The 13,594-nt window shown below is 36.1% G+C and overlaps 1 protein-coding gene across 2 annotated transcripts; it reads right to left on the reverse strand.

Annotated features, from left to right (window-relative positions):
- Positions 1-6,796: 6,796 nt before the first annotated feature.
- LOC125678637 (phosphonoacetaldehyde hydrolase-like) lies at positions 6,797-12,994 on the reverse strand. 2 transcript variants are annotated; one of them, XM_048917229.2, is made up of 2 exons: positions 12,788-12,994; positions 6,797-7,933 (listed from the first exon to the last, which is right to left on the reverse strand). In XM_048917229.2, the coding sequence occupies exons 1-2, from the start codon at positions 12,792-12,794 to the stop codon at positions 7,095-7,097; spliced, it is 846 nt and encodes a 281-aa protein (XP_048773186.1). In that variant the 5' UTR covers positions 12,795-12,994; the 3' UTR covers positions 6,797-7,094. The 2 variants fall into 2 exon arrangements, with proteins under 2 accessions (XP_048773186.1, XP_056011695.1); XM_056155720.1 differs by lacking the exon at positions 12,788-12,994 and adding an exon at positions 12,584-12,602.
- Positions 12,995-13,594: the final 600 nt, after the last annotated feature.

Here is a 13,594-nt window from a genome sequence, read left to right on the forward strand (position 1 = left end):
ATGACTCCTATAAGCAATACAAAATAGATAGTTGGGCAAACACGGACCCCTGGACACACCAGAGGTGGGATCAAATGCCTAGGAGGAGTAAGCATCCTCTGTCGACCGGTCACACCTGCCATGAGCCCTATATCTTGATCTGGTAAACGGAAATATCCGTAGTCAAAATATATCATTCAGAGACATTAAAGGATATGCACCAAATATTTACATTTCCAATGATTTTGTCTTCAATATCTTTACCAATTGAAAAGATAGCCATTACCTCATGAATGTGAGTTATGTACATATGAATCTTGATAAATACAGTACAACTATTTTAAAGGCTTGGAATTATCCGACGGAATTATAAATTTCAATTTTGAAAAGCGTTTCATGACAATGCAGGCGTAATGCGTCGCAGTTCGTGCTCTCATGTAATTTCAAAAATGAAATTCACTTCTTAATTAAAAGTGTATTTTCTTCATTTATGAGGCGTGTGGGTCATGGAGCCACATCATTCTGAATGCTAAAATGAGGACTGGGGAACTTGAATTATAGGGGACTATATATTCGGGGAATCAACAGCGATGTAAAATATCACTATTTTTCTCATTTGAAAGAAATGAAAGTACGTCAGTAATGCCACTTGTCTCCAGTAGAACAAAATCAAAGTAAGATAGATTTTCAAAACTATGGGAAGACATTTTAACTGAGAAGTAACGGGTACCTGTAAAGTGCGAAACGAAATCGAAACGAAACGAAACGAAATCTACCGAAACGAAACGAAATCTACCGAAACGAAACCTACCGAAACAAAACGAAATCCACCGAAACGAAACGAAACCTACCGAAACGAAACGAAACAGATTGTATAACCGAACTCTTTTAATTATAATAATTAAAAATGGTATCTTAGGCCCCTGTGAAAGTTACCACATATAAATAAAATTCGCCTCCCCTTTGATGTAGGCTTTCGGCTTGACTGTTACAAAGTTTTAAAAGCTGGAAAGGGGGGAGTAAGCACAAAGTACATATCCGTAGTTGATTAAATGACATGCACAATTAGTTTCGGATCCATAAATTTCAGAACCGAGGGTTACAGTCTCAGAGATCTGGGGAAACACACTATACGAGGGGTGGGGTCGCCGACGTTGGATCCGCCTTTGGGCATAGATACATTGTTTGAAGAAGCTGGTGTCTGAGAAAATTGAAAGCAGGAAGAGCTCTTAACCTCTTATTTTATCTCTAACTGCTGAGGTGCGAGTACTTTCAATAATGGAAAAACTCTATACATTTTGGGTGTTGCTAAGACGGGGAATTGAAAACGGGACGGAAAACGGAATTTTTTTAATGCAATAATATTAGGAGGAGGTCGGCATTTTGTAAACTGAAAAGGCTTATGAACAAGGGAATTTTAAGCAGAAATCACAAAGAGAACGGGAGGACATATTCAGAATCCACCGTTTGATATACTACATACAAATACACAATATCCACATGTATACATATATTTGTCTTTAGAGCAAAAAATACTGAAACATGTATTCATGCCCAAAAGCGGATCCAACGCCGACGACCCCATTCCTCGTTTAGTGTGTTTCCCCAGACTTCTGACCTGTGAGACTGTAACCTTCCGTTCTGAAATTTATGGATCCGAAGCTAATTGCACATGGTATCTATGTACTTTGTGCTCTTACTCCCCCCCCCCTTCCAATTTTTAAAACTTTGTATCAGTCAAGTCGAAAGCCAACATCAAAGGGGAAGCGAATTTTATTTATATGTGTAAACTTCAACAGGGGCCTAAGATACCATTTTTAATTATTATAATTAAAAGAGTTCGATTGTACAATCTGTTTCGTTTCGTTTCGGTAGCTTTCGTTTCGTTTCGGTAGATTTCGTTTCGTTTCGTTTCGCACTTTACAGGTACCCGAGAAGTAACAGGGTAGAGCAAATTTGTGTATCTTGAACATGGTACCCCTCTGGAGACCATTTCCTAAACTCGCGAAAATCACTTCCTTATATTTTCTGATACCCATACTTTATTTTATGTCATTATTATTACAGTTAACGGTATTATATAAAAAATTCCAAAAATATGAGAAATAGTAGAAACTAACGGAAATAGCGACTGATGTGCAAAAATCTAAAGTTATCAGAGGAAATTCGGTCAACCGGCAAATAGACAGACATGTTGCCATACATAATGCTTATGCTGCAAAATACAAATTTTGGACTTCATCGCAAGTGTATGTAATTTATATCTCCTTTGATGGGATTTCAAGATTCTTTGCTATAAGCGGATAATTTTCAATTAATTTATATTCACATAAATTTCTGTGTCTGAAAAGTATGGCAAGTCCTATTACTATTTATTCGAAAAAAAAAAGAAAGATATTTCTTTAAATTACAGAGATATATCTTTAAATGAGAGATATTTCTTAATTTTAAGAGATATCTCTCTAAAAAAAATATCACTTTCACCCAGATCTCTTTCACTTAGATATCTTTTTAACTTTAAGATATATCTCTTTCACTTTTAAAAAAGATATCTCTTTTACTCTGAGAGATATCTCTTTTACTTTGAGAGATATCCCTTTAAGAAAGAGATATATTTTACCTAGAGAGATATTTCTTTCACTTAGATAGCTCTTTTACTTTTAGAGATATCGCTTACACTTAGAGAGATATCTCTTTCACTTGAGAGATATCTCTTTCACTTTGAAAGATACCTCTTTCACTTAGAGATGTATCTCTTACACTTTAAGAGATATCTCTTTCAATTAGAGAGATACCTCTTTCAATTTGAGAGATAGATCTATTTCATTTAAAAAGATATCTCTTTTACTCTGAGCGACATCTCTTTTACTTTGAAATATATCTCCTTCACTTAAAGAGATGTCTCTCTGAGAATAAGATATATCTCCTTAATCTTAAGAGATATCTTATTTTTCAAATAAATAGTAAAAGGGCTTGTCATAGAAAAGAATGTACATACATTTGATAGAACACATCAACTTGTTGCACACAGAATGTATTGTTTCAAAACATACAATCAATATGAGACGACTGCATCCTTAAGTGCAATATCTCCTTAGTTACCCATCAGGAAGGAAATGGGTGCCATTGTTGGATGCATTGGCAGAAAGATGAACTACTTTGTAGGTTAATAATCCAATTTTTTTGGTGGGGGAAATGAGGACAGAAACAAGTGGCTGGAAATGGAGCAAATATCGATCTCCCGAAAGAAGTTCCGGTCTGTCTCAATTTTTCCTTTTTCATTAACTAATTTAAAAAAGTTTTGCCTTTGAACGCCTGATCGAGTTCTGATATCGGATTGCAATTATGATTATATAGTCCCTTTTTTCTATTAGACTTGTTTTACGAGTCTCCGATTTGAAATTTTGACAAGTGTTAAAAACCTAATACTTTTAGATTTTATTTTCGAATATCCCGACGAGAATAAAATGTCTCACACGCTTGCACACATTTTCATCGTCGCACGCCACGGCTGAAACGAAACGGAATAGGAGCGTACGTTTCAGCCGTGGCTTGCGACAATGACACATTTCAAGAAAATATGCATTAGTATTAGTATAATAAAACATACAATCCACAATATGTGGTAAATATTGGTTTTTAGCAATATCAAAACATTTACAAATAGTTTTTCAAAATTCTACAATATTCTTTTTTTAAATTTAAATAATTATCCTGTTATGACCAATGCGGGGTCAGTACATTATTATGCAAACACATGAAGAATATGTCCTACAAACAAACTTGTAATTTATTCCCAAACTGTGTGTGGATAGCAATAATCTTATTTAAGTGTTAGTGTACATTTTAGCCACGATGAAAGCATTTGATACTTAAGCCCTCCATCTCCGTATCTATGTGAGGAGATGAAAGTGCGAAGGAGAAGGAGCGAAGTTGTGAAGGAGAAGGAGCGAAGTTACGAAGGCAAGAGTGTGAAATTGCGTTGGTGATGATACTACATTTGTATTTTTGCTCCTTCACCTTTTCTCTCCTATGCCCTCGTAACTTCGATCCGTTGTCCTCGCAACTTCGCTCCATTGTTCTCGCAATTTCGCTCCGTTGTCCTCGCATTTTCGCCCTAAACGCGATGGAATGAGGGGGCGTAATTTACACACCACGAATTCCTGCAGAAATGGCCTGCATAGATTAGCACAATCTAATTAAAATTAGATCTTCCATCCGCTCCCCAGTTTTCGATACGTCGCGTGACGAGCGTGGGGAGCGGATGGAAGATCTAATTTTAATTAGATTGAGATTAGCAATAACGCGTCTTGTGTAAACCGAATGGTCGGTAAATTTTTACTTAATCCATAAAACATAGGGAGGCTTCAATACTGACATGACTAACATGACCTTGCTGTTCTGGAGAAAATTTCTAAAATAAGGTTTTGTATAATGTAAAATTTGTTTCCCGATTTTAGCCCCAACTTAACCCAGTTAATTCAAACAACTTGGGAACGTTTGTCTATTGACACGATTTAGTGTGACCCCATATATTACTCTTGAATTTTTTTTCCTTTCCTGTATATTTTGAAGCCCATCTCGAGTCAATTATGAATCTGCACTACCTTGGAATGTTTACAAATTGATATGACTAATGATTACCAGTTGTTTTTTGATAAGAAAATGTTCAAAGGTTATATTCATGTATAGTATTCCAATGTCAAATTTTGATCCTCTTTTGAAACCCCATCACACCCCAGGACCTTTGAGGAAACTTCAATCTGCACTTCCTGATGAAGCTTGCATATTAATACGACTAGTCATAGCGCTGCTGGTCTTCAGAAGAACAAACATAAATCTACACTACTTGAGAGTGCTTGCATATTAATATGATTATGGAGCTGCTGGTCTAAAGAAAAAAAATTTGAAGACATTTCCTACGTATCCCCATGTAAAACTTTGATCCACTATTGTGAACCAATCCTACCCTCGTAGGTCATTATTCGAACAATTTTGAATCTCAACTCTCACATAAGTTTTTGTTTTTTCTGGTCCAGTAGTTCTAGGGAAGATTTGTAAAAGATGCCAGATTCTCACTATTTCTTTATTATCTTCCTTATAAAAAAAAATCCCGCAGGGCCGTAAATTACATGGAGGCGGAGGAGGCAGCTGCCTCCTCCAACTTTTGAGCCAAAAAAAAAATTAAAATTTAAAGTTCATTAGAATTTATGTTGTTTCCAATAACTAAGAACATGATACCTCCCTTAAAAAGCATTCCAAATCTTTCTTTTAGAATGAGTTAGTCAAGTAACATCTTAGAAGGCCCTAGAATCAAGGATTTTGCACGAAACGTGTTCAGTGTGCACAAAATGTGCTCAGCGTCTGGGGGCCTGGGCGGCCCCCAGACCCCCGCCTAATTTCCGGCCTCCTCCAAATTGAAGGTTAATTTGCGGCCCTGTCCCGTGGGAATCCAGGTTAGGATATATCCTCAGTACGCCTTGCTTGTCGCAAGAGGCGACTAAATGGGGCAGTCCTTCAGATGAGACCGCAAAAACCGAGGCCCCATGTCACAGCAGGTGTGGCAAGATAAAGATCCCTCCCTGCTCAAAGGCCTTTAGTGCCCAGCATAGGCCGAAATTTTGCAGCCCTTCACCGGCAGTGGTGATGTCTCCATACGAGTGAAAGATTCTCTCGAGAGGGACGTTAAACAATATTCTGTCAATCAATCCAATCCTTATAAAAAGGATGTGACCTTTAAATTCCCTTCACCCAAGGATGCTTTGTGGCACGTTTGGTTGAAATTGGATCTTTGGTTCTGGAGAAGTCAAAAATTTTAAAAGTTTACGAGCTTTTGGCTTGAGCTAAACAAAAAATCCAGAGAGGTTATTTCTGCAAAGATCACTACACTAGAACGCCTTTGAGGCAATCTAAATGTGCGGATCAATGGATCTAATTCTAATTAGATTTGACAATTAACTAACGCGCAGCATGAATATTAATTTGACTCTAACATGACTCTTATTTCAAGCCGAGACAAACTACCTAATCTTCAAAAACTACTTGATGACGCGGGATGAAGCCCATTTCTGCTGCAGGAAATATGGAATGACCCTGATGTCTATCCGAAGTCAAAAGACAAATGAATTTTTCACAGAAAATTTTCAAGTGAGGTAAGTTCAATTGGTGTAATAACTCCTTTCGAGTAAACATAAAAAAGCACAAGTTATTTTCTACATTTCTCTATTTCCAGACAGTACATACTAGTATTTCTGTTAAATGTGTTTTGTAGTCAACACACAGCAATATGGTTGGGAATATTCAATGACCCGAGCAACGTCCAAGACATGATTTGGTCCAACAGTACACCTATACAATACAATAATTTCGATCCGCCGACCAGAAACACAATAGACGACATGGCCGCTAACCACACCAATGCTACCAATCTTTGCCTGTATGGAGATGTGGTAAACGACCTCACGTGGAAAATAGCACAATGCTCCGAAAAGCTGGACTTCGGATGTGAAATTAGTAAGTTTTGAATTTTGGAAAACGTATGTTTTCAGTACGATTGAACACTATAATTAAGGATTTTTGCTTTTTCCCCCCACTAGTTGGTCCCGGTATAAATGTCTTGCCAGCCGTGGTTTCTGAAGCCATTTGTCCAGACCTTGTGAAAATGACAGCTTATGACGTTACCCGTCGTGGGGCGATCATCGACAACTCGGGAAAAACTAGTGGTATGATTTGTTCACGCCAAACAATACAAACATAAGTCTTAATAGTTCATGCACAACTAGTTTACAGAGACCAGTGTAAATATAAAAGGGGACACTTTTGATATCTATGGTATGATTTAATGAAGAATGGGAACGTAGGATGCTGCGTTATAAACATATACATATGTATCTTGTTTCAGCAGGAACATACGGTTACTTCAAACGAGAGGAGTTGGTGTACACTGTGGGGGCACAGATTGGGTATGACAAAACAGAAGACAATATCGAGTGTATATTTCGTTGCCTGGAAACTTCAGGCTGCAATGATGTGATCATATTGGACAAACATCACTGTCTCATGTACCAAAAGTAACGTGTAGAATAACTTGAACGTTTTAGAAATATTAAACATGTCTATGGTCGTTCCCCTCTCGCCAACCTCTTGTTGATATCTTCAACCACTTCAGGCAGCTCTTTGATACTATCTATGACGTAATGTGCGCCTGTTTGCCGGAGCATTTCCTTACACTTTTGGCACCGAATGGCTTCCTCCTCTTTGGTGAGTTCTTCTGCCTCTTCAAAACTATCAACGCCCATGTAATTACTGTATTTAGCCACACCCACTCCCCAGCACCCTGCCTCCAGCGCCTCTCCAACACCAGATATCGTATCATCTACCTTAACCACGGCTTGGATTGGGTGTATATCCAAAAGGTCCATGTTCTTGTAAACCATAAAAGGCTTTGGTCTGGAGCCATGAACAACTTCATCACCGGCTACTGTTACATCGGGGTAGTAACCTTGCTTGTTAGCATCCTCCAATAAAACATCTACCATGGAGCGAAGGAAACCTGTAGTACTACCGATTTTACACCCAAACTCTTTCTTCAAAATGTTCACCGCCTCTGTTGTCCCTGGAATAAGGTCAGTGTATTTCCGGAGACAACTTAGCTGCATCGGCACGAAGTCTTTGAACATATTGTCTACGTCTCCCTGGTCTGGTTCCTTTCCATAAACTTTCGCCCATCTCTTTCGAACATCAGGATCTTCGGTTATTTTCTTGATGTGAAGATCCTTACGGAGACCCATTGGTAACCTGGCTTCTTGCATGGTGATCGGGACTTTGTGTTTCTGGAACACCTCACAGAAGACCACAGCGGGCGCCAGAACATACTTGTCGGCAGTGGTCCCGCTCCAGTCTAAAATCACGCCTCTCACTGGCCCCACATAAGACCGCATAAAACGATACATCCCTGAAAACAAAAAGAAATAGTAGATTTTTCATACGGTCTCCAGTTACGGGAACTAAATATTTGAAGCTACAAAAGGCCTGTTTAATAGTGCAATATATCGTGTTCACTTGATAGCTCAGTGGTAGAGCGTTCGCTTTGTAACCGGGAGGTCGTGAGTGTGAGCCCCGCTCGTGTCATGACCGCGTCAAACATCGGTAGTAATTGTTTCTTCGTCAAACGCTCGGCATTTAGAAGTGAGACGCATGGGTCTTTCGGATATAAATTGAAGAATGGAGGTCCTGAGACGCGGCAGGTGTTGACACGATAAAGAACCCTCACTGCTACCGCCGTAAGCGCGAAGCATAGGTCTACATTTGATTAAGATTGAAAAATTCTCAAAGGGAAATAAAACAAACTTCATTTACATCGATTCATAGACCCTTCAAGTCAAAGGAGTTTGAACCCTACATATATCCTGAGAATCATTGTAATTTCTCGGCAAGTAGGTGGTAGATCCTTTATATTTGAGGACACGTCGCTCCTCTATATAAAATTGACATTTCACGTATAATTCTCTTGCATTCTATCTCGTTTCTATAAGAAATATTGGGGTATATTAAGAAATGTTTTAGGGTTAGCGTATTTTGATAGTTTCTGGTTGTTTGTTATTATTAATTATTAATCTGTTATAACAAATTATTAATCTGTTATAACGAATTTAACAGATCATCAATATCAACGACAAGAGATCATAATAGACAATCGTGGATTTTTCTCCATAGTCTCCACATATCAAAGGAAAAGACAAGAAAGCTATGGCCCGGGCAAACTTAGTATGAGAAACGGAAGAATATGAAGAATTCACACTAAAACAATATGTCCCCTTTCTGGGAAGGGGAGGTATATTTATTCATAAATATTTTTAAAGAAAAAATGTGAAATACCACCGGTACAAAAACTTTTCAATCAAGAACATGCATGGGAAGCGATAAATGTAGTACGGCCGAAACCCGAAAGTCCCGGATAACGATTTTTTCGAGATTTCTCTCTTAATGCTGCATTTAATAACACATAATTTGCAGAGGTTACTGTTTGTAACCTAGGTACATAAAAAACATATACTTTTTCTGAGAATTCTTCTACAAAAGTACCAAACCAGAGTTTTCATCTGCCAAAAAGCGGTAAATCTAGTACGTTTTATAAATGTCGGAACCCAAACACAGTCGAAAACACTGACCGATTCCCACAGCCCCTTTGTAAATACTGGGTTCTAAGTAATCCTATTCATGCAAAAAATATTGATTAAGACTACGTTTTATGTTTCCAACACAGAATAATAAAAACTGCTGTATTTTGTAGTCGTGATATTGTTTTAATCGGAACAAGTGTAGGTCCCCTTAGTTTGGTAAATTCGTACCTAAACAGCGTACGCGTAAAACGATAGTTGAGGATGTCTGTCGGTAATTAGTCATGATTTTGACATTAAACATTGATTCTGTTGCCCAGCTCTGGCCACGCGAATGTTCCCCATTCACCCAGTCATGTTATTTTGAATAAAAATCAAAACTGCGAAAGTAAAGAAACTATACTCTCTAAAGTAAATAATGTAACCCCAAAAGTGTGCTTTTACAATATTTTGTAATTTTGATTAAGAAAGAAAAGGGAATTATAATACTACAGTCTTTAATCGTCTTGATGATGGAATGATAATGTTAAAATTTGTCATTTCTCTTCGATAAATTACATATAAATTACCTATGATTACTTTAAATCACACTTCGTAAGCATTAGTAACCTACACTACATCAAAATAATAATTGAATTATAAAATTATTCAATTAGTTCAATAACGAATATGCTTCAATAACCGAAGTTTAAAAAGAAGCACACTTTTTATAGTGTATATATCAAAATGGATTTAAATATTCATGCCAAGAAATCCCGTCCGATCTGAATTCGTTGGCTTCAATAGGACCATATTACATGCTGATTAATAGTAGCCGTCGCTTATCTCTTAATTGCGGTCACTGCATGATTTTATTACGGTTTTTCTATACCGGAGATTTTGCTAGGAATTTCTTGGCATGGCAAAAGATTGCGTGTACTACACATGTATAATTACAAAATATGTAGGGTGACACAATAAAATGTATGGAGCGCCAAATTAACATAAACTCAAATAATTGAAGATATCTTCAATTATTTGAAGATAGCATCAATTCATTTGATGCGCGCAACAATTTAATTAAAGATCTCTTCAAATAATTAATGATATCTTCAATTCTGAATTATTGCGCGCATTAATTGAATTGATGATAGCATTAATTATTCAGCTGAATTGATGCGCGCTTTAATTGAATCAATGATCTCTTCAAATGAATTAATGATATCAACAATTGAATTGATGCGCACTACAATTCAATTGAAGAGAGCAATAATTGATATAATGCGCGCATTAAATCGATTGATGAGAGCAATAATTGAATTGATGCGCGCATTCATGCATTTGATGAGAGTAAAAATTGATTTAATGCGCGCATTAATTCAATTACTGCTCTCTTCAATTGAATTAATGATATCTTTAATTCATTTGAAGAGAGCAATAATTCTTTTAGAGAGAGCAACTATATAATTAACGATATCTTCAATTCAACATATCCACAATTGAATTAATGATCTCTTTAATTGAATTGTTGCTCTCTTTAAAAGAATTTATGCGCGCATTAATTCCTTATACAAAAGCATCGTAAATAATTAAAGATATCTTCAATTGAATTAAAGAGATCATCAAATTATTTATACCGAGCTCTAAATTAATTATTGCGAGCAATATTTCTACTGAATTGATGCTCTCATCAATTGAATTGAAGAGAGCAATAATTGAATTAATGTGCGCATCAAATCTATTATTGCTCTCATTAATTCAATTGATGCTCTCATCAATTGAATTGGAGAGCAATAATTGAATTAATGCGCGCATTAAATCAATTTTTTCTGTCATTAATTCAATTGATGCGCGCATTAATTCAAATGATGAGAGCAATAATTGAATTGAAGCACGCATTATTTCATTTGATGAGAGCAATAAATGATTTAATGCGCGCATTAATTCAATTAAAGAGAGCAATAATTGAATTGATGATATCTTTAAATAATTGAAGATATCTTCAATTATTTGAGTTTATGTTAATTTGGCGCTCCATAAAAATGCGCATATAAATGCACCATATATGCAATTGCGATTTATTTAAGTTACCTTAGATATCTAGAACTCAGTCTGATTCAATATTGTCTATAATGCTAAAACGCAGACTTTCGGTAGATCACTAGATCGGCGACCGTGTTCAGGTTTCGACATTTATAAAACGTACTAGATTGACCGCTTTTTGTTATCCGAAAACTCTGGTTCAATATCTTCTTTATAGAATTCCCAGAAAAAGTTATACGATTCTTGTTTAATATGTCAAACAGTTATCACAATAAGTTTGATGTCATTCTATCAACTATCAAGAGAGAAATAATGCAAAAATCGTTATTCGGGACTTTCGGCTTTCGGTCGTACTACATTTACCGCTTTCCAACAGGCATACATTTTCAAAATGGGTTTCCTGCAAACTGAAAGTTATGTGCTCAATATAAGATTTAGCACCATGTATTAGAAGGGTTTTTAAGTTACAATTATTCACAGTATAACTGAAGTGGCAATAAAGCAAAACAAGAGATTCATGGGCCTTAAAGATGGCCCGAGTCTGAGCTAATCTGCAAAAGCTAAATATAATATGAATAGAATTTACATTATATGTAGCTCAGATATGCAACCAGGAAAATTCGTATCGATTCCATAGTCTTTTGCAGTAGTGACACTTTTAACTAATGCTCAGGTTACCAATAAAGCATGTGGGCCTCTAATTGTTAAATTAATGATTTTAAATAGCAATTTAGTAACTTGAAATAACAAATTGATAATTTGTTATAACAGATTAGTAATTTGTTATAACAGATTAGTAATTTGTTATAACAAATTAATAATCTGTTATAACAAATTATTAATCTGTTATAACAAACTAAAAAAAGATACTACTGCGGCCCTAATATGCTTCCGTAAATATGTATACAAGACAACCCCAGGGTGATGTTTGTGTCCGAAATTCGGTGTACTTTTGTAGAAGATCACCCGCGTCGTAGACTCGTAATTAATCACTTAATTTATATCAATACCTTCATGTTAGCCTTAAAACTCCATTTTTTACTTAGCGAGTCAAGTGTCAGACAACTAGTATCTCCCGAACCTCAAATTAATCCCAAACTTAAAAGTACGCGATACAGATAACTAGTATCTCCCAACCTCAATTTAATCCAAAACTTCAAGTACGCGACACTGCACAGATAACTAGTAACAATATATCTTCAAGAATATCTATGCAACTAGGACGATCTCCTTGGTCAATATTCTATTATTAATAGATATCAAAAATAAATATAAAAAGAACTTTTTCCCATCATCATAAATTACGTGGCTGCGTTCTGATTTTTGAAAAATGCATTTTCCGGCCGGTGGCGAGAGAACTGCCGCAAGGCGATCGTGAAAATTGTGTATTCAAATAATATGCATAAACTGCACAATACCTCACTACACTAACATCGAAGAAAAAATATAATAAAAAAAGATACCGAGTACTCTAGTATATTCTCTGACCAGTAATTCACGGGCTTTCCTTTCTCGGATTTTCTTTTTTCGATGAACATGTATAACAAACAGGAATCAATGGCAAATATCGATCCGAGTTCTGTAATGCCAGACGTCAGCATTTCTCATTCAAACACGGGTAATGCCGCGGATATGTCCCCCAATGAACACTAACTGTTTTTACCTACCTGTCATCTTTCAATGATCCTGTCCCAATAACACCGACGCGCAGTCTCCCGTTGTTTATATACACCCTGAATGTCAAGGACAATCTAAATCCGTCAAAGTTCTCATGCAGACTACTTACACCAACTGTTGTCGTAGAAACGAAGTCTGAAGGTATTATTTTGTCAGCTGATACAGTGTTTGATCACACATGATATCCTTTGTTCCTAAATGTGTCTGTACTGTCATTAACATAAGTAGAATATTTCACCATAAGGAAATCCAAAGACATTTCATTTTCTTTTTAATTCCAAGTACTATAGATATGACTAATTAGTTGGGTTTTTTTTTAAAAGTTCAATTAATGTGGATTGTAAAACAAATTTTCTGAGAAATAACAGAATTGTAAAACATAAATTTTCTGAGAAATAACAGAATGCAGTCACGTAATGTACATCACATTTTATAGGGGGTCACTGCCCTAAGATTTCCACATAAAGACACAAGTGTCAAGTAGTTTAAAATGTTGAATTTATATTCACTACTGTCAAGATCTTGATACTAAAACTGCATCAACATTGAATGAAATGTCCAAATTAACTTTTTCCCCCATCAAGATAGTTATCAGATGAATGATTATGAATTCAAATGAATAAATTCAGCTGAAAATATTTTGTATTATCAATATAAAACATGAACAAGAATCTGGTGCAGTCCACATTTTACACAGAGAAATAGTCCCCTTGCCATGGAGTGGTAAATCACTTTTCTAATTCATTCATGTCCTTAAGTCTAATCCAATTAGTTCATTATTAACAGTTAGATTATTG

Source organism: Ostrea edulis, chromosome 2 (assembly GCF_947568905.1).
Source record: "Ostrea edulis chromosome 2, xbOstEdul1.1, whole genome shotgun sequence".
Classification (NCBI taxonomy): Eukaryota; Metazoa; Mollusca; class Bivalvia; order Ostreida; family Ostreidae; genus Ostrea; species Ostrea edulis.